General features: G+C 39.3%; 3 protein-coding genes across 3 annotated transcripts; 1 reads left to right on the top strand and 2 right to left on the bottom strand.

Annotated features, from left to right (window-relative positions):
- The first annotated feature begins 28 nt into the window (after positions 1-28).
- metap1 (methionyl aminopeptidase 1) lies at positions 29-10,069 on the top strand. Its single transcript, XM_079369698.1, has 12 exons — positions 29-162; positions 1,267-1,318; positions 1,557-1,666; positions 1,894-1,954; positions 4,589-4,680; positions 4,761-4,844; positions 5,534-5,672; positions 6,338-6,469; positions 7,188-7,331; positions 7,425-7,490; positions 7,864-8,108; positions 8,213-10,069. Exons 1-11 carry the CDS (start codon positions 46-48, stop codon positions 8,028-8,030), a joined length of 1,164 nt encoding a protein of 387 aa, XP_079225824.1. The 5' UTR covers positions 29-45; the 3' UTR covers positions 8,031-8,108; positions 8,213-10,069.
- Positions 10,070-11,323: 1,254 nt separating this feature from the next.
- On the bottom strand, positions 11,324-16,015 carry LOC306840424 (alcohol dehydrogenase class-3 chain L). The gene is made up of 9 exons (XM_079369703.1): positions 15,973-16,015; positions 15,251-15,352; positions 14,905-15,046; positions 14,730-14,817; positions 14,403-14,622; positions 13,367-13,627; positions 13,051-13,186; positions 11,687-11,825; positions 11,324-11,424 (listed from the first exon to the last, which is right to left on the bottom strand). The coding sequence occupies exons 1-9, from the start codon at positions 15,988-15,990 to the stop codon at positions 11,400-11,402; spliced, it is 1,131 nt and encodes a 376-aa protein (XP_079225829.1). The 5' UTR covers positions 15,991-16,015; the 3' UTR covers positions 11,324-11,399.
- A 1,660-nt stretch (positions 16,016-17,675) lies between these two features.
- On the bottom strand, positions 17,676-22,680 carry LOC306840423 (alcohol dehydrogenase 1-like). The gene is made up of 9 exons (XM_079369702.1): positions 22,593-22,680; positions 21,591-21,692; positions 20,364-20,505; positions 19,948-20,035; positions 19,432-19,651; positions 18,852-19,112; positions 18,320-18,452; positions 18,053-18,191; positions 17,676-17,960 (listed from the first exon to the last, which is right to left on the bottom strand). The coding sequence occupies exons 1-9, from the start codon at positions 22,608-22,610 to the stop codon at positions 17,927-17,929; spliced, it is 1,137 nt and encodes a 378-aa protein (XP_079225828.1). The 5' UTR covers positions 22,611-22,680; the 3' UTR covers positions 17,676-17,926.
- Positions 22,681-23,337: the final 657 nt, after the last annotated feature.

Here is a 23,337-nt window from a genome sequence, read left to right as displayed (position 1 = left end):
GGCTAGCTCCTTCGCTGCGACTCCACCCCTCCTGCAGACGAAGGCATGGCGAGCACCGAGGCTAGAAGAGAGTGTGAGACAGAGGGCTGCAGTAAGGACGCTAAACTTCAGTGCCCTACATGTATCAAGCTTGGTATTCAAGGCTCATACTTCTGTTCACAGGTACCGTTGCTTTCTCGCCTTGTCCAGTTTAAAAGTCTGCTCCAGCAACAAACCAGGGCCCGGCGTTTCATCACGCGGCTGCTAGCTGTCAGGCTAGGTAGACATGTGTGGGTGCTTGGTTCACCGTTATAACACCACAACTTCACGAAAAGTAATGATTTCCACTTGTGGGAAAGTATAAATATTGCCGAGGATAAATAATGCTATCTGTGACTGTAATATAAGTTCTCCCCCGAACACAAGGCACAGGGAAAATGATTAGCTAGCTTTAGCAAGCTGTTTGATTCGTGTTGCTTGAGCCAAATTCAACGTTCCTGCTCGTTTGAATTGTCTCTGTTGCTATTACCCATCAGCGTTTATCTTTTGTACTTATACGTTTATCTTTTGTGTGAAGCAGATGAACTGTAATGCAAAAGGATTTTAGTAATGATAATTCAGTTTTTATAATTGACAGAAGAAGAGTTCATGATGCATGCTGGTCTCTCGGTGCTAAGACTTTTACCCTCGTCATGGGCCTTCTTCCAGCCTAAACGAGCCCCCTTTATGAATCTGTCATTTTAACATGTATTCATTCCAGCAAGAACATAGACACTTGACTGAATGCCGCTGTTTAAAGTGTTAATATAGCTTGTTATTAAGCCGAGCAGAATCTTGTTACACAGTTTGAACACGTTGGTACTGACAGACACTTCATACAAACACTTGACTTTCCTGAAATAGTTCTCGGGCTTGTCAAAAGTTTAGAGTTCAAATAGGATTTTAAAGTTTGCCTTTTGTCTTATCTTTTTAATAGGGATTACATTAGGAAATGTGTCTGCAGTTGTAGGTAATGAACCTGAATCCACAGTTGTCCAACTCTGTTTAGCGTGAAAGTATAAATAGTTTGGCCATGGTAGAGCCTTGAGGTTGCCATTACAGTCTTCACTTTGCAACCTGACACTGGTGTTTGTATTCCTTGTTGCTCTCTGTTTGATTTGATTCTCAAAGGCCATTGATTTTGAATTACACAATCACAATTGATGCATGCAGATGCGTGTTGTATCTGAGAGCTGACTGTCAGTTTGTGTCCTTGTTTACATTGCTTTTGTGCGTTTTTATTTCCAGGAATGTTTCAAAGGGAGCTGGGTGTCTCACAAGTTGCTGCACAAAAAAGCAAGTATGTAATCGTGATCACTGTCAGCTCTGTGTTTGTGTACATCAAATTATGAGCTTGAGTCATTCAGAGTTTATTTGGTCAACAGTATTGAATGAGAGGCTGTGCCTTTAGAAACTAACACTAAACTAACTACTACTATAGACTGTGCCGCTGCAGCCTATTCAAAAAAGTTGAAAATGGATGACACCCATTACCATCATGATGCTCAATACTTTAGAGATTATCTGTGTGTTTTTAGAAGAGGACCAGAACCAGAATGAATCCAAGAACTGTGTGGAGAATGACATCAACACAGACCCATGGCCGGGCTACCGCTACACAGGGAAACTACGCCCGTACTACCCCCTGGTAAGTTCAAACAACTATCAAAAGTGAACATATTATTAATGTTCAAACGCCAGAGGGAACAAAATCCCATGAAACATGTACTGTGATTTGCACGTTCCTAAAGGGCTGTTAGGTCTTGTGTGTTTTCTGTGGTTTGGCTTTTCACTACACCCTAAAAACATTGTGTTTAATAATTTTGCTTGCTTTTTGATAATTAAAAAAAAAATCTTCTCCCCTCCTTTTTGCAGACTCCTATGAGGCCTGTGCCAAGTGACATCCAAAGACCTGACTACTCTGATCATCCACGAGGTAACCATGATGCTTTCACTAAAAAAAAGAAAAGAAAGAAAACAAGTTTTTTAATTTATTTTTTAAAGGCTTGATCTTGTTGGCTCATCTTTCCACCTAAGAAGTGTTTGTTTCTTATTTGAAACTTGGAAAATGTAATACAGATATTTCTTTTGCTTTTTTGAAATCTTGGGAAACAACACCTGATCAGTGGTATCACGCTTAAACGCTGACTACGTGTCATGAGATCTGGAAATCACGGCTGACACTTTGTCTCACATAACAGTAGAAACAGTTGCAGAAATCAATAACTATACTTAGACGAAGCTCACCAAACACTTCAACGTTCACCTCGGCAGTGAGTTCACACTGTAGTGTTTGGGCTGGAGTTGCAGTGTTGGTCATTCTTCTGTTTGTTTTTCTCTTCCCAAGAGCTAGATTGTCATGGAATTACTTCTGCGGAATTACTTCTGCTCTGATCTCAAATCGAGGATATTCAACATGTTGGATTATTTTGGCCCAATTTCTCATCGTGTCTGGTGTCCCCTCGAGGGGAAAACCAGCACGAGCCTGTTGACCGTGACTAGCAGCCAATCAGAAAGCAAGGTGACGTAGTGGCGAGGAAACACGGGGAGTATCCAAAAATCGAAACACTTTTGATCTCGGAGGTTTTGCGAGATTTCCCGTCTGATCGGGGGATGTTCGCGAGTGAAATGCGTTCATGCGGGGTGTGTTGATAGATAGATAGATAGATGCTTTATTGATCCCGAGGGAAATTCAAGATGTTGTTACCATGTGGCCGCACACCACACACTGTACGACCCAAACTGCGATTTATCGCCGTGTGTTCTCTCTAAAGTTTGGGAAATCGTCCGACAATTTTAAAATCCTGCCGTGTGAACCAGCTTTAAGCTACACCAGCGCACAATGAATAGGCCTATTAACATTCCTACCTTTGGATAGCACGACAACTGCCAAATTGCACTTGTGATATGTAACATGTTCTCTGAGGCTGCGACCGTAGTGAACAAAGCAATCACACATAAACTCTTAGCATTCATACGTCAAAGCTGTTTTGTTTTGGGTTGTTGGCTAAAAAAAACTCTCATCAGAGTAGCCTGAGTGTCTTCACATAAGAAGGCAATGCTTAAAGAACATTACGTCAGAATACTTCGTCCAGAGCTTTTCGACGTTTTGTAGCAACTAAAGTCTGCTTCCTAACAAATGATTTAACACGGCCACTTGTTCCTTCTTTGTTTACGCTCACCGAACAAAAAGAAACCATGAGAAATTCAAATGTAGTTTTTCTTCAGAAACAAAAATCCGACCTGAAAATGAAAACCTGTCAACCCAGTTAGTAAAGTGATTGTATTGTGACTTGTATTGAGGGGTTCACAAGTGCGCTCCTCACTGTTGATTGTCAAACACCTATAATTGTGACCTGGCATATGATTTGCATCTTTATCTCTGAGCAAGTCATTCCATGTGCAACCATGGCAACCTCTACACCCTTGTCATCTGACTGCATAGCTCCATGCTCCAGGTAGTCATGGTTACCGTCTCCCTTTACTCTCCAGTGACGCCTTCTCAGGGACAAGAAGCACACATTTTACAGACTAATACACTATTCTATTTTAGAAATATTATGAAGCTGAAGTGAAACCCAGAGCATCTTTAAATAACATTGGATAGTAATCATCGTCTATCTATATATCTAAAGCCCATTAGGAAAAACACACAACCATTATGAAGGCATTTAATGATCACCTCCTTTACTTTCTCAGACAGTGCTTCTTTCCCAAGCAGTGGTATCAATACAAGAATGAGATAAATTGATTATCTCAGTCATGCTCGAGGCTCCTCAGGAGGAAGGCTGTCTTTGATGTGTACACAATCCTTACCATCTGTGTTGCTAGGCAACTATCCATGTTCATTCAGTAGTCCTGTTCTTGAAATGATAAATTATAGATCAGTAATATAAGTATATCGGGGGGGGGGGGGGGGGGGGGGGGTGACTTTGACCAGCATGTATTTAAAATTGCCCTAATGTGTTTTTGTAGTCCAAAAATAATGTTCTGATCTTGTTAAATCTGTAGTTTAATTACAGGAAGTCTGCTCTGTTGCTTAGCTAAATGCAGTGACACCTGTGCCTCTGTTCTTCATCTAACCGAAACAGATCTCCTTTGTTCCTCATGATTCGACAGTGTGAGTGTCACTAGAGTCTGCCTCTGCTCAGATGCTTCTTCTGTAGCTTATTCCATGTAGGAGCAGCTCATTTAGTCGTTTAAATGGTGAACTAAGAGATCTGCTCTTAGGTTTTTAAAGTTGAAGAATTTCACAACAAAATATTTGGTTCCATTGTGACTTGTAAATGCTCCCTGTGATACCTGCTTTTTATGTCCGCTTTTTAGAAAATGCAAAGTATTTAGGTTAAAATTGCTCCAGTTAATGTCTTACTGCAAAATTATAGTTGAGATGAAACGGTCATGTTTCTTCTTAATGTTTGAATCCAGCTGTAAAGGTCCAAGCGGTGTCGAAGAATTGATAGACCTAGGACAGCTGCTTTGCAGATTCCCTTATAGGTCCACTCATCAGCCGTTTCTTTTTTCCTGTGACAAATGATGACAGATGCCTGTCTTTGTTTCCCTCACACAGGGATATCTGAGTCTGAGCAGTTTCTGAAGGGGACTTCACAAATCAAGGTCCTTTCTCCAGAAGACATTGAGGGAATGAGAGTAGTGTGCAAGGTAAGTTTTGACTGTTGCTGCTTCCCATAGTACTTTTTCTTTTTGATTGCATTCCAGTATTGACATGTGTTTTTTTGCAGCTGGCACGAGAAGTCCTGGACATTGCAGAACGGATGGTGAAACCAGGAGTTACAACAGAAGAAATCGACCACGCTGTGCATCTGGTAAACTTGAACTCAACACCAGCTGGGGTGGATTTGTCCAGTCTTACACAAGTATTTGGTGTATAAAACCCACTTTTAATTATTATATCAGATTACCCATGCTGTGTGCACCTGTGGGCTTGTAGCTTGTACACCATTGCTCATATAGAGTACATAGCAAGGCAGAGCAGGCTGGCGCTGCATTTTTTTTTCTCCATCATGAGGTCATAAGGTGAAGGTGGTATTCTGTTTAAAAAAAATAAATCCTGTGAAAAGCGTGTTTGTTTGAAATGAAAGAAGAAGAAAAAAATTTAAAGTGTGCGCATATCCAAGCAAATTGCATACAGGTGCAGGAAAAAACAAAAACAGATTGAGTCTTATATACCGGTGCGACTTGCCTGCTGATTTCATGCAAATACAATATTTTGTCCATGTTGTGAAACTTAGAGCACTCTTGTCCTCGTTACCAAATATCAGAAACTTCTGAGATTGGTTTCCATGTTGTGCAACTTCAGATGATGAACATGTTTGAATACCAACAGAAGCGTTGAGTTCACTTCAAGGTGGCTGTTAAAACTTTTGTTTTATAGTTGGCAAACAGACTCGTGCTTGTCCTGTAGAATTCAGCTCTTTCTACACTTCAGGACTTGTAAGGCTGAATTTCAAAATAAAATACTTGACTCCATGACTAACTAGCTTTGTATGTTCAGGCTTGCACAGCAAGAAACTGCTACCCTTCACCTCTTAACTACTACAACTTCCCCAAGTCCTGCTGCACATCTGTCAATGAAGTCATCTGCCATGGCATCCCAGACAGAAGACAACTACAAGAAGGGGACATCCTCAACGGTATGCTTCATGATTGTTGGCTCGTTTTTGACATATTTAATGTGACCATTACTAAATGATGAAGTACCAGAACACTACTCAAACACAAGTAATGTCGCTACTGTTGTATTTCTCAATGTCAAACCAAGTTTTAGGGAGGGTAAAGTTTGGATGTGGGGCAATGTTTTATTTAGGAAGCAAGGGGAAGAAGAGTTTGTTCTCCATGACAAATGGTTGTACCAGCATCCTCAAATGACATCAGCAGGAGTTTGGCCAATTTTAGCCCCTTTATGAATATTCCTGCTCAAGCCATGTCTTCCATCCGCCACTCCCCTCAGAGTGTCTGATGGACTTCTTACCAACAACTCATCTCTCACCGCATGCTCCTACAAGACAAAGTGTTTCATTAGCCTCTAACTGCAGGGGGTTGCTAGTCAAAGTTCCGGCCCTCTTTATTTCTCCTTAAGTCTGAAAAATCCCAGATCACCAACCATCACTTTATCAGCAATATTTCACACTTCATATTTTCTTTGGACTTCGAATTGTTTGGATGTGTACAAACATTTTTATGACACAATACACATTTTTAGATTTACAAAAATGACACTTCTGCTCTGTTGAATGTCATGCAGTGTTATACCTAATGCTAATCTAAATGACATGTTTTCCTTTTGACTCTTTCAAAGTGGACATCACTATATACCACAATGGTTTCCATGGGGACCTCAATGAAACCTTCTTTGTTGGAGAGGTGGAGGAAGAAGCAAAGAAACTCGTTCAGACTACATATGAATGCCTTATGCAAGCCATCGACTCCGGTAAGAATTCCAGCTCCATTTTTTTTACATTGTATTTTGAATACGACCTTTCCATGGAGATTGAAGTGATGTAACTTCACTGCAGTGAATGTCAGACATGTGTATTAGTATATAACTCTGACAAAAAATTAGTTTGCTCTTTACTCTTGAAACTGTGTTTTTCTTAACTTTTGATAAACAGAATAAAGATGCCGCTGGTCTTAAATAGTTACGGCCCTTGTCAGACTGTTTAGTTTGTGAAAACGTACACGCATTATAAACTCAATTTTAAACTCTCAGACAGACTAAAAAATTTGCCAAAACATCGGTGTGTTAAGTAGTCCCTCAAGTTGTCCACTGGAGGCTGGCTGCAGAATCCTCAGAAGTATAAACATGTTAGAATGTCTTTTTTGAAAGAAGAAATAAACAGCCTGGTTATCCATTACTTTTGTATGATTAGCTCATTTCTGTCTTAGTACAAACTGCACAGGTGGTGATTTTATTTAGTAACTCCTCCACTTTGATTAAATGAAGGCTGAGAGTTATTTATAATCAGGGGCTGATCTAATGGAAAGGCGGGACGTCTTGCCTGTTGCCAGGTAAATTCGAGACAGCATTTCCAACACGTGGGGGGGGGCCGTTACGTGACTTAATATCTAATATATATATTAATATCCATCAAGACATACAACACATGTAATCGTTCAAGGTTCACTTTTTTTTCTTCTTTTTTTTACAGTCAAGCCTGGCATTCGCTACAGAGAATTAGGTAACATCATTCAAAAACACGCTCAGGCCAATGGCTTCTCTGTGGTGCGGAGCTACTGCGGCCACGGCATCCACAGACTTTTCCACACTGCTCCAAATGTGCCACATTATGCCAGTGAGTTGTGTTGTTCCTGCTGATGTTCATCTTTCAAAGTGTCGCTGCAGACAGTGACTACAGAATGATTCCTTCATTGATTTGATTTCTCAGAAAACAAAGCAGTAGGAGTTATGAAGCCTGGCCATGTGTTCACCATTGAGCCAATGATATGTGAAGGTGAGTGTAACTGCCTCTGTATGAATAATGTAGACATAAGAAAGGATAGTTATTGAAATATTATTAATCTGGAAATATTGTATAATCAAAGCTTGACCTGAATTTGAACTAGACATGAGGCGATTTTTTTCACATTTTCTCATTGTTTTTCCTCAACCTTTGGGTCAATGAACAGCTAAACTGGCATATCTACCGATAAAGAAAGACTTCACGTTTTCGCTCGATAAAAGGACATGTTCTGTTTTATACCATGTCGAATAAAGAATAAGTGAGACAAAACAAGGGGAGCAAGCTGTTGAATTGATTTGATTTCTGTATAACTGATTTATGTGTAAGCCAAAGCCTCAGGATGTATTTGCGTTTAATGTCTCAGGTGGCTGGCAAGATGAGACGTGGCCTGACGGCTGGACAGCGGTGACCAGAGACGGGAAGCGGTCAGCTCAGTTCGAACACACCCTGCTAGTGACAGAGACCGGCTGTGAGATCCTCACCCGCCGCCTGGACGAAAACGGCCGAGCTCATTTCCTCAGCCATATGTAGGCTAGAGCTACAGCAAGGACTGGACTTTCCAGACACAGACAACCCAGCACACCTGGGTCAAACACACACACACACACACACACACACACACACACACACACACACACACACACAGACACACACACACACACACACACACACACACACACACACACACACACACACACACACACACACACACATCTCAAACAAGAGGCCCCACTCCCAGAGCTCAGGCTCTCAATGTTCTTTGAATTAAATATCGGTTCCTCAAATGAAAATGGAAGTACTTGAATGTGTCTTACATAAAACACAGATTGCTTTTTTTTTTTTTAGTGAAATCTATATCCTCTGAAGGAAATATGAAAGTATTTATAGGTTATGGCTTTGCTTAGTGGTTGGGCTTGAAATCGGGCCTCTTTTGACCTTTGGTTGGTGTCAACCAGAATGTCTACCAGCTGGTTAGTCGTCGTGTGTGGTGTGTGAAGCTCAGGGCAAATCCAACTAGCTTGCCGTGCTTCGCTTCTTTTCTCTGTCTCTGCTAACCTAATTAGACCTTTATGAAATGTATCCCAGAGATGAATGAGAACAACTAGCGATTCTAGAGACCGGGGGGGCATTCCTTGAAATTGGGTCAACAAGTCTTAGAACCATAACAACTAGCCATAAAATATTTAAAAATCTGTAGTATAACAGAAGGCTGAAAAATGAACGTGCAGTCGAAATGAGATCTGAGTTTACAAATCATCCACTGGCTGCTTCTTGAATTCTTACACAGTATAAGAGTTGAAAGGCGACATTCAAGGGAGCTGAAATATACTTGGATAAAAAGATAAACACACTCACATTGCTCCCTTCAGTTTGATGCCTCACAGTAGATTGTTTGCTTAGGGAGAGCGGAACATTCTGAGGGTTAAGAAATCTAGTTTGTGACAAACATATAGTCCATAATGACATTCTGACTAAGTACAAAACATGAACAGCAGAAACGACAATATTGGTTCAAACTAACAAGATAAAGAAATCTAATGAGGTGCTAATAGTTGGGTTTTGACAAAAAAAAAGAAGCTTGGATTACCCTCCGCTTTATATTTTAAGGTTAAGCAATTAAGAACAATGGATCTGTAGACGTTATCAGCAGAAAAGCTTAACATCACAAGTGTTTAATAGGATTATCAAATTAAAAAGTGATAACTTGTTAGAATAAGCAGAGTCCAAAAGGTGTCCTTTTAACATTGTCGTAGTTTTGCAGCCTTCACAGAGGGACATTGCAAATGAATGAGGGGAAGTGGTGATCAGTTAGTTGCAAACTAGAACCTCACCACTAGGTGCCTCTAAATCCTACACTGCTCTTCTAAATCACAGGTACAAGAGTCGTCTCCACCTTTTTATCCAACTTCAAAAGCAAAAGGAGGGAAATTCTTGATTTGTGAAATGGTATCTAAAAATGCAAAGTTTCAAAGTCTTATCTGTTGATGTGTAATAAACTGATTGGAAATGATTCCTTAACAGCTCCACGTTAGTGGCTGTCAGACACCACTAACGGGGGGGATTGTCATTAAACCACAGAACATTGACATAGGTATCCCAAAATAAATATGAACATATTTAGGAACAAGTAATCTCCATGCTGATCTTGTTAATCCTGCTTTAAGGAATACTCTCCAAGTCTCTCCTGTTTACTGATAGCCCTGGTGTAGCAAAGTGAGCCTTATGTGTGAATCTAAAAAATTCAACCTGCCAGGTATATCTTGGCACATTCAGTCAACAGTCACCCATTATGTTGATGTGGGGATTTTCCTGGTGCAGGCAGCATTCATTTCTACATGTTCAGAGGACTTATGTGATTGCAGTTTCTCTGCCATCTTTGTATTTCTTCTTATGGAGTAATAAATGACTCTTATGTATCTGTGTTTCCCAAAAAGTGTTTCATTCAAAAGTCTTAGGTCAATGGAAATAACTTTTACTATGTGCTGAATTGGATGTCTGGTTTTTACTCCATCTTTATTTAGGCTGCACTAATGTGATTTCATCAGTAAACATTTCAGTTGGTAAAGATACATTTTAAGATGTCTTTCTTTATGCCTCTTTTAAAATTAATAAATCACGTGCTATCACAGAATGGCCTTTAGCATATCAATGACAATGGCATTTATCTAAAGTTGTAAAGTTTTTAGTGCAAACAGAAAAATGGATTGCTATACTAACTTGAAAAAATGTATCTCTTTCTTGAATTACAGCTAAAAGCTTAACACTAAATCCTCATATGTTCACCTTATAAACATTAGTTTGAATACTTTTATTCTGAATGAACTGTTAGCTGGATTAGCCAGCAAGGTTCTGTGAGCATTATGTTATCGTAAGACTGCCATAATAATCTCTGCAACATAATTCAGCACCACAGAAAGACTTGGTATGGCATTGGAAAGGAACAACCAAACGGAATTTGTCCATTTTGATTGCTGTCAAGATGACACTATTAAGGTTTGGATGGTTAGATGTCAAATGCCCTCTGGCTCGAACAGAGGCATGACCACACTTTATGCACACTCATGCAGGAGTGGCCTGAAGTTTGATGTGCACCAACCTAGAGGCAACCTCTGATCTTGTAAAATGAATCAATAGCTACAGAAGAGAACAAACCCTGCCGTTCTTCGAGTGTCCGCTTGAGGCTGGCTTTAGCAGCCCCGAAGCAACATTCACACCACAGCCAAAAGCCCGATTTTACAGTAGAAATGAACATATTTACAGCCTGGTACAAAAAAACATGTATTTTGATTTTCTGAATGGTATGTGTTATCCATAGTTAAGCTTGTAGCTGACATGATTGACAGGTGAGCACGTTGTAACAGCTTTCTAATGACAAGCTATACAAGAGAAAAGTCTTAAAAGCAATCTTCCTAGGAGCAGCTAGGAGAGACGATTGGACAGTAGTCCTCTCCTTATTTCTGTCTGAGTAATCAATTATTTGCAAATGGATGGGAAGCTATACCAAAGCTACAGTTTATCTGCAGTATAAACAGTTTATATACACTTCCCATAACTTCATCAGACTTAGACTCGTGTTGCTAATAATCCACCCCAAAACTTTCTGTCGATTCACAAACCTACGCTGATGCCATTTGGTTGTTTTGTGGTTGCACTTCTTATTATTCATGCAGCCTGGATCAAAGATTTTTCAGAATATTCTCGTTTTGGTTCCTTTGTTTTTCTTTCACATGATGTTCTCTCTGTGTAGGGGTATTCCTTCAGGGGAAAACACAGATCAAAGACTTGACTGATGATGCATTGTTCAAATATAACAGACCTGAACAGTGACTTGAAAAGTTATTTATTAGTGTGCAGGATTAACATGGAGTGATAGCTCATTTTCCCTGTGCTCTTCTGCATCTAGAACTGGAGGACGACCCGTATGCTGAAAAATGAAAGTGATATTAGATTGTGAATATCAGGTTATACTTAATTATTGCTACTCAGATTTGAAGAAATGCCCCTAATAGTACAAAAGTATTTTAAAATTCTGCATCAAACATTTCGAAACCTCCAAACTTTATTCTCAACAAGGGGCAGCAGTGACGCAAAACACCCGGGACAGACGAGACCCAGAGGGATGCCAGTACTTTACACACATTAACATAACAAACAAGTTAAAAAAAGTGAGATAAATCAGAGCTTACCATTTCCCAGCATGCATTAGATCAAAACCGTCAGTGATGTTCTCAAAGGGCAGGGTGTGAGTCACAAACTCATCGACTTTGAGCTTCTTGTTCATGTACTCCTCCACCAGTTTGGGAACACTTTCGACACTCTTGTAGCCTAGAAAAATATTAATGAGAACATTAAATAAAGAGATGTAATGTGCAAGCAATGTAATGAGAGCAAGGCTAATTAAACATTCATTGACGAAAATTAGTTTTCACACTCAGCTTTCAAACTGGGCAGTGTGTGCCTTGTTGGAGATCATATTCAGCCTTTTTTACTTTGTTAGTTTTTAATTCCAGTCAACATAGTTTTACTCTTTCAAGAAGTCCAGTGTCAACAGCAATGCTCGCAGGCTTGTAAGGCTGCACTTTTACACCTGTGAGCCTCGAGCTAATTTTAACTCAGGCAGGATTATATACAAATTATGGCAATGCTAACGTGGATGTTTGCATTGCCAGAGTTTAGATGAGATGAATAAAATATCATGGAGACTTTTGGGTATGAATATTATGCCAATATATGGCAATAACCTTTTTTTTTTAAATGACACTTACTTTTAAGCATTTGGAGTTGTATTGACTCCAGTTGTATGTCCAGTGATCATTTATATACTGTTATAATATAATGTCTCAACCCTAAAATGTCAGTGGTTGTGGTATAGTTATTGCTTTCATATCATATACTTCATGTGGTTCATGTTTATCTGCAATATCCTGTACTTTATTATAGTCATCTTGGCCGTCTGCCAAGCTAAACAAACACTGATACTAGTTTGATCAAGTAAATCTACATTAAAACAATTTTCATCGATAAAAGAAAATTTGTTTAACAAGAACACAGAGAGAGATGACAGCAGTGCTGTAGTCATATTCATGATGTGTCGATGGAAAGTATAATGTTGAACTTGTTTTATATCTTTGTTAGAAATAGCAAAACACTAATATTTGGAAATTACTGTTAAATATAAAGAAACAAAATACATGTTTGACAATGAGTTTAGACCATATTTGAATGTAAACCAAGAATGACTGAAGAGTTTTTTAAGATAATCCATCCAATACTCAGAGGTAACAGAGCACTACTGTACACTACACTCTAACATTTGCAGGTGACAGAAATCTGAGCAGGTATTCAAATAGATACAACTGTGTTAATATTTTATATTCTGCTTTGCATTGGAAGTCTCAAAATGCATTTTCAGTGAGAAGTGAAAGTTCATCGAGTGGCAATATAATAAATATTGAGTGTAAAACATTTGAATATTTGGAGAAGTTAATGATTGAATTAGGGAGAGATTTTAGACACTTCTTGGAGTATTTAAGGAAAAGAAGCATTTTACCTCCAAAAGCAGTGCCTTTCCAGGTGCGGCCGGTCACCAGCTGAAACGGTCGTGTGGAGATCTCTTTCCCTGCTGCTGCCACCCCGATGATGATGCTGGTGCCCCATCCTTTGTGACAGGCCTCTAGTGCTGCCCTCTGCCACCAAGGCACACAATCAGTATCACCCAAGTATCACATCAACCAACCTGGAACATACCTCGCCCTAATATGTTTGACGCAAAGCAATATTTTTTTTGTTCTGGGATTGGATGACATGCTGCTGAAAAGATTTTTAACAACAATATTACGCTGTGTTATATTAATTTCTGTCCACACCATGATTGCGACATTGCCAACACATTCAAAGGAGTAGTCCACGCCTCCATCTGTCATCTCTACCAGGACCTCTTGGATTGGTTTGCTGTGGTCCTTCGGGTTCACCATATCTGTGGCACCAAACTCTCGAGCAGTTGGAAACTTGTCAGGGTTGAGATCGACTCCAATAATCCTGGTTGCCCCGGCTGCTTTACAACCCATGACTGCAGCAAGGCCCAGTGCCCCCAGGCCAAACACAGCACAGGTTGAGCCGGCCTCCACCTGCAGAGTGAGGGAAAGAGCAGGCAGGTTACAGGTCAATACATTTCTGCAGCTATTAATTAATTAATTAATTAATTAATTAATTAATTACTTGAATTTCCCTCGGGATCAATAAAGTATCTATCTATCTATCTATCTATCTATCTATCTATCTATCTATCTATCTATCTATCTATCTATCTATCTATCTATCTATCTATCTATCTATCTATCTATCTATCTATCTATCTATCTATCTATCTATCTATCTATCTATCTATCTATCTATCTATCTCAAATAGTCACATATTTATTTCCTCTAATAAATAAATATTTTGCATGTGCTTGCTTCATCAACTTAGTTTTAAAACATTAAGCACATACTGTCTTTACTGTCATACACCAAAAATGGCCGTATTGAATCAGGGTTTGAAATCACCACAGCTGTGCTTAATATAATCTCTTTTGAGTGGAAGCATCTAAACATATTTTCAGACTAATTGGAATTTTGACTGTTTTGCAGGAAGGGTTAGGTTAAGGGGGATCGAAATTAAACCGAATCAGAAGACACCCAAAGATTCCCAGCCCTACTAACCACTAGGATACCTGCCGAGAGACTAACAACCGGATTTGGGCTTTGCGATTTCTCCTCTACACATCATATACTTTACATACAAGCCTAAAGTGCAGATCATGATGGGATGGATCAGAGGCATTAAGAGAATGGTGCACAACAAGGGAATGGCCTCGGTTGCTAATAATAATAGAGTGGCATCATGGCAGAAGGCAAACTCACCTTGGCTGTGTTTAGAGCAGCTCCATATCCAGTGGTGATGCCACAGCCCAGCAGACACACCTTGTCCAGAGGGGCTCTGTGATCCACTTTGGCCAGTGAGATCTCAGCCACCACTGTATACTCGGAGAAAGTGCTACAACCCATGAAGTGGAAGAGGCTCTTGCCTTTGCAGGAGAAACGGGTTGTCCCATCTGGCATTAAACCTCTGCCCTGAGTGAGCCTAAAGAACAAGACACAAGAACATATCTGACCACTGTACTGGACAAAGCTTTGATACCAGAAGGTGAGCTGCAAGGTTTTACATGGCTTTGACAGTATGACGTTTACCTGATCTTTTGACACAAGTTGGTTTTGGGATTCTTACAGAACTTGCACTCTCCACACTGTGGTATATATAAGGGTATGACTGTGTCTCCTAAAACACAACATGTACGTCATTTTATTGTTTGTCATGGTCTTGCAGCATCATTTCTGCGAAAAGAGAAGAGATGGGAGGGAAAACCTGGTTGGAACTTGGTGACTCCCTCTCCAACACTCTCCACAATGCCTGCTCCCTCATGGCCCAGCACAACCGGGAAAACTCCCTCAGGATCAGATCCACTTAGTGTGTAGGAGTCTGTGTGACAGATTCCTGTCGCTACAACCTATAAAAAAACAAGTGGTAGTAATTGTGCCAATCAATCAATCATGGATCATATCTTCTGGGTAATAACTGTATATAAATTCTTAAAGATAGTGATTTTAAATAATTTCTTAAATTAGATATTATCTTATAGGTAAAGGAATTGTTTTCTCAGTGCAGATTTTAGGGACTGACAAAAGAAAACAAATCAGCCCTGATGTCTTACCTTGAGGCGAACTTCCCCACCTTTAGGAGGCGCCACCTCCACCTCCTCCATCATAAGAGGTTCCCCAGCCTTCCATGCTACTGCAGCCTTGCAGCGGATGACCTTAAACCCAAGAGCTTTAGCAGGTCTGGTATCATTCAAGATAAACAGCTCTCTTTGACATTTTACCCGTTCAGCACTTCAGTGGAAGCAGCATTGACCATAAGGGTATTTGAGAAACATTCCCTTTCTCTCTTGTGTTGACTTTGAAACACACTATCAGGGTCACCATCAGTTTTACTACTCTGTTTCCCATTAGTTTTAATATAAAGCACCCATAAAACTGTCTTCTGAACATACTTTGACCCTTTTCCATCTTGTGCAACATTAGTAAACTCTAACCAGAACAAATACTAGAAGCACTCCGAGAGAAATAGAAAACTCTCCTTTGAGTTCCTTTTTTAAAAAATCTTTTAAACAGAAGATTGTGAAACACAGAGCAACAGATGAACTGTTTCTATTTTAGTTTTAAAACAATAATTCACACACATCATTTGATGGTAATTTTAAACCCACCACTGTTTTCCTGTCTTCATTAATGTAAACATTCCCTCTGCCCCGTGAAAACAGAATAAAAGTGCCAATGTTAGCAAAGTTTTCACTTGAGAGTAAAACAAGAGGAATGAGTTAAAATTTTTGATCAAGCACAACATTGAGATATATCCAATGAAAGGCATGCTTACCCTCCCTGCAGTTTCCATGATGTTTTCCAGATGGGCACTTGATCCAAAGGTTACATAACAATGCGGAACGCTCAGAGAAGTTTGGACCAATCACAAATGAGGACCCTTCCTCTGTTGGGTGTGGACTTATCCAAACACTGTTTAGATAGGTGTACTTTCTAAAAGACTCACTTCCTCCCTCCCAACAGAAAACAGAATGTGGGGAAATACACAAATGGTGTTATGTAATTTAAGTCTTATGAGACATTTCTACAGTTAGTTGTGCTATGGAAAATTTTACTCCCATATGTATTATGCATTGTAGAAATGTGTCATATAATCTGTCATATAAAATGTATCTGAAATGTCTTAGAATACTACATGCACAGCCTATCGGGTGTTTTGTTTTCCATTATTTCTTACCCTTTATTCTATTTCTCACCATTTGTACATGTGGGAATAGTCACCCAGAATCTTTCTCACTAGATTCCATCTCCTTCTCAGCCTTGGGAGATGGTAAATAGTCACGTAGGGTCTTTTTCTCACACAAGGAGATAGATCGTGCCCTGCCAGGTGGGCAGTGGCCCTATGTGGTGATGGGCAGTGCCCTGTGTAGTGTGATGGAAATGTATAAGTGTTCATATTTGCGTTTTCTCGGGGCCTCTTTCTCTCCTCACCGTGTGAGAGAGGGGTCTTCGAACACTGATTTTGCCTTCGAATAAATGTTCATTGAGACCAGATCGATCTTGGGGTTCTTTTTTGAATAGATCTTCTCACTCTTTGTTTCCACAACAATTGTCAACTTCAGTCTGTTAAAACATTTTTTGAGTGTACTTCAAGGAACAGCCTAGATAAATAAATTTGGATACGGGAAAATTGTTTTAGATTTATTATAACTTTTAAATATATCAGTTTGAGTACAGTGAGATTGCAGTCCAGGCTTATTCTATCCATTGGGTTGCTTGGGGCAGTCATCTGTTTATTTATATTTTTTAATGTTTCCATGATGGTTAAGAAAGAACTGACTCACTATACTTATACAAATACAGATGATGTAAAAGACTGAAAAGACTTTATGACGAGTATATATTTCATAATACATATATGTACAGTATATTTTCCATATACAGTAGTCTTTATCTTAGATTAAGGTTTAGTGTTCTACTTTTATTTAAAAAAAAAAAAATATGAATATGAATATGATGAATAAAATATCGTGGAGACTTTTGGATATGAATATTGTGCCAATATATGGCAATAAACCTTTTTTTTTTAAATGACACTTACTTTGGAGTTGTATTGACACGTGATATGTCCAGTGATCATTTATATACTGTTATAAACGTCTCTAACCCAGTATAGAGTAGGTTTGCCCTAAGCTTTTGAAGTAGATAAGTTATCATCAAATATAATGTCTCAACCCTAAAATGTCAGTGGTTGTGGTATAGTTATTGCTTTCATATCATATACTTCATGTGGTTCACGTTTATCTGCAATATCCTGTACTTTATTATAGTCCTCTTGGCCGTCTGCCAAGCTAAACAAACACTGATACTAGTTTGATTAAGTAAATCTACATTAAAACAATTTTCATCGATACAAGAAAATTTGTTTAACAAGAACACAGAGAGAGATGACAGCAGTGCTGTAGTCATGTTCATGATGTGCCGATGACATTCAACAAGAATTACAGTAGACCTAAAAACAAGGAGGCAACAGAACCGTCTCTTCAGAGTATTTATTTACTTTGACATGTTTGTCTTTTGTTTAATGATAACACTGTAGATCATTCTCAAATAAACAGTCTTCAAATAATTCACTGATACATTGTCAGAGCCATAAAATTAGAGTGTGATGATGATCGATAATCTTGTTTTGTGCTTTGTTACATTGAAGAATATTAATTGGAGATTTTCAGAAATAAAATGGTAAATGACTGATTTACTTTAGGGTCATCGACAGCAACCTTTGGATCCTACTCTGCAGAAACATTCAGCACCGTCCGAATGCTGCAGAAGAAAAATGACAGAAAAATTAACAGATCTGCATCCATTTGTCTTTCATGCTTTTTTGGTGTGAATGCTGGAGAAAGTAAACTCACCATTTGCCACGCTTCATCATTTCAATGGCATCATTGACCTGATCCAAAGGCAGTCTGTGCGTAATGAACTCATCAACCTTCAACTTCTTGTCCATGTAGGCCTTAACCATCGGAGGAACACCATCCCGACCCTTAAAGCCTAAAGCCACAATCGGTACATACTATAAAGCAGACTACCACTTGTTGGGATATGCAGTGTATTACAGTCATTTAGTTACATGAGGTATTATTATCATTAGTCATTGTAGATGGACCTGTCTGTTTTACCTCCAAACACAGAGCCCTTCCATGTTCGTCCAGCTATCATCTGAAGAGGTTGCGCAGAAACGTCGTGCAGGGTTGTCCAGCCAACAATCACGCTGACACCCCAACCCTGAACACAAGACTCCAAGGCACTGCGCTGGGTGACGAAAAAGCGAGGAGTCAGCTGGCATATAACCACAAAGGTGAGGTACAAATCTGTGGCTAAGCTAAGGGAAAGGGGGCTTGGTAAGTTTATTAAGTAAAATTGAGCTTGGTTGACTTAAATCGAAATACAGATTTTATCTGAAATACAGTTTTTCTTTTGTTCATGTGTGCAAAAAAAATAGAATTTCATGTTCTTTGATCCAATTGTTAAATGTTTCAATATCTACAGATCAAAAGAAAATGTCATGTAAGCATGTTGATTACAGGATCTAGACGAGTAACAGCATTTTGCAGGTTAACAATGGTATTTTGGTGCATCAGGATTAGTTGTTTTAGGAATGTATCTACACTGCCAAGGACAGAGAAAAAACGTTAAATGAAATCTCCCTACCATGACCTCCACATTGCCAGCACATTCCAGGGAGAAGTCCACTCCACCGTCAGTCATCTCAGCTATCACTTGGCTGATGGGTTTACTGTGATCCTTTGGATTCACAAAATCTGTTGCACCAAACACCTTGGCTTTTTCAAATTTATCTGGATTGATGTCAACAGCGATAATCCTCTTGGCTCCTGCAGCTTGGCAGCCCATGACTGCAGCCAGACCCACAGCTCCCAGCCCAAACACTGCACATGTGGAGCCTGGTTCCACCTAAAGTAAAAGATACCCTGGTCAACTTGGAACTCAATGCTGAATGTCTTAGAATGAATAAAAAACTTTTCAGATATTATGGGACACAAAACATGGCCAATGATTTGTACGGTATATCTATACTGTACAAATTATTGGACAGTATGGTATATCTATACTGTATACAGTATACAGTATATACAGTATATCTATACTGAACAATGCATTGGACATGTTTTGTGTCCGCTTTTTCCATTTGCAGAAAAACAGTTTTCGAAAGGTTTTTATTCATAAAAAACCCCCCTTATATTCAGACACCGAATACTATTCAAACATTCACCTTAGCGGTATTAACTGCTGCCCCATATCCTGTGCAGATTCCACAGCCTATGAGGCAGACTTTGTCAAGGGGGGCAGCTGGGTCGATCTTAGCCACAGCCAGATCGTTGACCACAGTGTACTCAGAGAAGGTACTGGTTCCTGCAAACTGATTCAAGTGCTTCCCCTTACAGGTGAATGTGGACTTCTCGGGTGCCATTGCTTTATTGCCAGTACCAGTCCTGTAAAAAAAGGTGTATAAGAATTCTCATGTGGCCATAGGAGCTGCCCCGCCCTCACATACTCCAGTATGACTTAAGCAACCACCTCTACCACTAAACCACAGCCACCTCATACTTGCTCTCATGTGAAAGCAAACGCGTCTAAATTCTATGTCCTATAACTTGAGATCATAGAAATGCACTATATGTAAATGTTTATACGTGAAAACTTCACGACAACTTTAAGTGCATATCTTTGAATTATTACATTTCAGATGAGAATAAAGAGAATAAAATGGATGGAAATAGTTGCTCACCATGCTTTCACACACTGGTTGGTCTTTGGGCTTTTACAGAAACGGCACTCTCTGCACTGGCCGATGAAAAGAGGGATAACATGGTCACCTGAGAGATAGAAACAATGTTTCCATGTGACATATATCAATTCCAGGCTGACCAATACAATTGTAGGTCTCAGTTAGGTCAATGACATGCAGTTGATCATAATATATTTTTTAGTGGCAAACATCTATAAGACTAATTGTCATTTTTTGACTTCCTCACTGAAATATAAAAACACATTTTGAGCCAGAATGTATGTTTCCAATCTTTGCCCTAACCTCAACTCAGCTAAACACTTCTAAGTCTTAGCCACATTGCACAGACATGATATGAATCTACTGAATACACCTTTAGATTTAGAGCAAATTAGTATAAATTCCAAAATGCCAACCTGGTTTTAATTCAGTGACTCCTGGCCCGACACTCTCTACAATCCCTGCAGCTTCGTGTCCAAGGACAGTTGGAAAGCCTTCTGCACTCGTATCTTCAAAGAGGCGGTACAAGTCAGTATGGCACACTGCAGTCGCCACAATCTGCACCAAAGACAGAAAAAAAACAATGAAAACACAGACATGTTGTGAGATCTTCAAATAAGTCATTTGTTTTCTCTTATAGGTTCAGGAGTAAAGTTCCTAGATAGTAATGAAGTTTTTACTTAGTTTTAAAATATATCATATAAATTAATGATTACCAACAGAACTTTTAAGGATACTGTATGAACAAACTGGGCAACCACTGTGATGTCATTCAAGTCTTTTATGGCTTTTAAGCCTCAAGTTTGGCATGTTGTTGTTGCCCTCTTTGTGCTTATGACATGAAGCGACCACATTTAAGCAACTGATGGGTTGATTGTTTTATTCATCTGACTTGCAAGCTGCGGAGTCAACCTCCACTGTTGAATCCAAATAAAAAACACAATGCAGGAGGCTTTGATCCAGTAGATGTCGCCCTTGAGCACCAGCATTAAACCAAAACAAACAGCTGTTTGACGAAACCTCCAGTGTACTGAAGCATTCGCTCCTCTCCAGCAGCAAACCTCCAACCCCCTCTGTTGGCATTCATAAAAACGCCATTAAGCACAAGCGGCGTGGCTTGAGCTGCAGATGGCCTGTATTGTTGTGTTAGTCGTAGGCTAATGTTAGCACACTTTGGTTAACTCACAGCTTCACACTGCAAAGCAGTTGACATGGAATGACAGATCTAAACACACTTACATGACATCCAAATAAGTGGTGAGTAGTCTACTGTATGTTATTCTTCTTTTTTTCTGGTCCTTGACTGAAATAGCTTTATGCATGAGGTCGTCCCTTGCAAGTATGATGCAAACGCGGCTCCAACAACAACACTGCTGGCGGCACTCATTCTTCTCACTCATTGGTAAATGAAGATAAATGGACTTGAGCTTGTATAGTGCTTTTCTAGTCTTCTGACAACTCAGGCTCATTGTAGACAGTCTAAGAGAAACATTTACAATGGATGTTCTTGATTTTTGTTATATTCATGAGGGAATTGTTAAACATTCTTCCTTTAAACTTGAGTAGAAAATAAGTCTCTAGAGATTACTAACCTGTGTCTAAGGATCAGACTCATGTGCATTGTAAGAATCACTATTCCTCACCTTCATACGGACTTGGTTGGGCCCAGGTGGGGCTACTTCAATCTCCTCAATCACCAAAGGCTTGTTGGGCTCCCAGGCCACTGCAGCCTTGCATTTGATGACCTAGATTAGAAGGAAAGGGATACCATGTGAAAAAAAGCAACATCATTGTGTGACCTTTAGAATTGGGACTGGCAATCTTTAAACCAAATTAGGGTGAGTTGCTAAGAAACAGCAATAGGGCCAGAACCCCTTTACAAACACAAGTTATTGGCTGGAACATGATATAAGATAGAGTAGTTCTAACAAATGTAGGTTATTGTTGTTGTTTGCCCATTTAACATATTTTTGCAAATGCAAGATAAACAAAGCTGAACACATCTGCATTTCCTTCATTCTCCATTAGCATGTGGATGGACATGCAAAAGTGAGTGGACACTTATTTACTAGGGAGAGGACGTGCGTATGTACCTCGATGTATGAAGTCTCGCTGAGGGGAAATGGAAGGAGAGCAAAATGTGAGCGACAGATAAAGTGTAATTAACAGATTTAAAGATCTCTCACTCATGTTTGTTACTTTAACTGAGCTTTCTGGGTGCAGGCTTAATCAGAAAAACAATAAAAGGCACATAGATGGGGAGCTTCTGTATCCACGGCTTCCACTTTATTTCACCAGTCAGGTTAACAGCCGACTGGATAACAACCACCACCACTGCTTTACAGCAGCTATAGTAAGTCTTTAGGAGCACCTCACTCTAAAAACGAGTAGATATACAGTACCTTTAAGAAAAACACAACAGTCTGTTACATCAGTCTTCACTTTTTGCAAATCTTTTAACCAATAAAGAACAAAAGACTGCACAGAAGGGCATGATACTGTAGAATTATCATCTATAGCAGCCTTATCTGAGCTATTTGTATAAAAGTTCATAATGAATTAATCGCTTGAGGAAAGCAATACACAAAAGAAAAAAAACACAACATCACATAAATTATATTTGAACTACATTGGATTCTTCTTACCTTACCAGCTGTGGCCATTATTTCTGCAATACAAGTCAAGTTACTGCAGAGTGAACAAGTGAAGGAGGAGTTGAGTGTGCAGTGCAGCTGTAGGAGTGGGAAAGAGATCTTTTATATTGTGCAAGAGCTTGGTAAACATTGAGACGGGCAGGGACTTATCATTTTATTGGGGACCAAGGGAACCAAAAACTAGGTTATAGGTCTGGAGCTCATGAAATGAACAAGAAACAGCTCATACAGTAAAACATATTATTTAACCTATAGAGTTTATGATTGAACAATCATTTCAAAATCCATACATGATTTGTATTAGTTTTGGATGCTTTTTTTAAAATCTCTTGAAAGAATAGCTGACTTTAAAACATGTGAATAATAACACAACACATTTCATTATCTGTCAAGTCATTGTGAATTTTTCTTTTGCCAAGTTGTGGTTTATAACATGTTTTTCCACTAACAGTCATCCCAATAACTCCTGACATCATACTTTTGTTTTACCTCACTTATTAGACCTCAACACAAGGTAAACGAACTTCAATAATGTTTCTATGTATAAATCTGTTATATTATCTGAAAAGTAAATGTGCCTTGACTGTGACCTGCCCTGCAATCACCATTCTCCTATCACATGATCTCCTCCCAACTTGCTCACCAGTTCTCACTTTTCCCTAATCATACCTGTGTAATAAGCATTCCCATATATTTGTTCTTTATGTTGTTATCATGCTAGTATTGCATGTTATCA

The sequence above is a fragment of the Symphodus melops genome (genome assembly GCF_947650265.1).
Source record: "Symphodus melops genome assembly, chromosome: 19".
In the NCBI taxonomy this organism is placed as follows: domain Eukaryota; kingdom Metazoa; phylum Chordata; class Actinopteri; order Labriformes; family Labridae; genus Symphodus; species Symphodus melops.
The sequence above is the reverse complement of the archived record's forward strand: the minus strand, read 5'-3'. Positions and strand labels throughout refer to the sequence as shown.

What these genes read in the sequence shown, in the direction of transcription:
- LOC306840424 (XM_079369703.1), bottom strand. An exon ending in TTGGCAATGTCGCAATCATG is followed by an intron (nt 13,187 to 13,366) that starts GTGTGGACAGAA and finishes CCTTGGTGGCAG; the next exon opens with AGGGCAGCACTAGAGGCCTG. An exon ending in CTAATGCATGCTGGGAAATG is followed by an intron (nt 11,425 to 11,686) that starts GTAAGCTCTGAT and finishes TTCATTTTTCAG; the next exon opens with CATACGGGTCGTCCTCCAGT.
- metap1 (XM_079369698.1), top strand. Translation starts at nt 46, where the DNA reads ATGGCGAGCACCGAGGCTAGAAGAGAGTGTGAGACAGAGGGCTGCAGT. An exon ending in TACGCCCGTACTACCCCCTG is followed by an intron (nt 1,667 to 1,893) that starts GTAAGTTCAAAC and finishes TCCTTTTTGCAG; the next exon opens with ACTCCTATGAGGCCTGTGCC. An exon ending in TATGCAAGCCATCGACTCCG is followed by an intron (nt 6,470 to 7,187) that starts GTAAGAATTCCA and finishes TTTTTTTTACAG; the next exon opens with TCAAGCCTGGCATTCGCTAC.
- LOC306840423 (XM_079369702.1), bottom strand. An exon ending in CAGCAGTTAATACCGCTAAG is followed by an intron (nt 19,113 to 19,431) that starts GTGAATGTTTGA and finishes CTTTTACTTTAG; the next exon opens with GTGGAACCAGGCTCCACATG. An exon ending in GAAGGGCTCTGTGTTTGGAG is followed by an intron (nt 18,192 to 18,319) that starts GTAAAACAGACA and finishes TTGTGGCTTTAG; the next exon opens with GCTTTAAGGGTCGGGATGGT.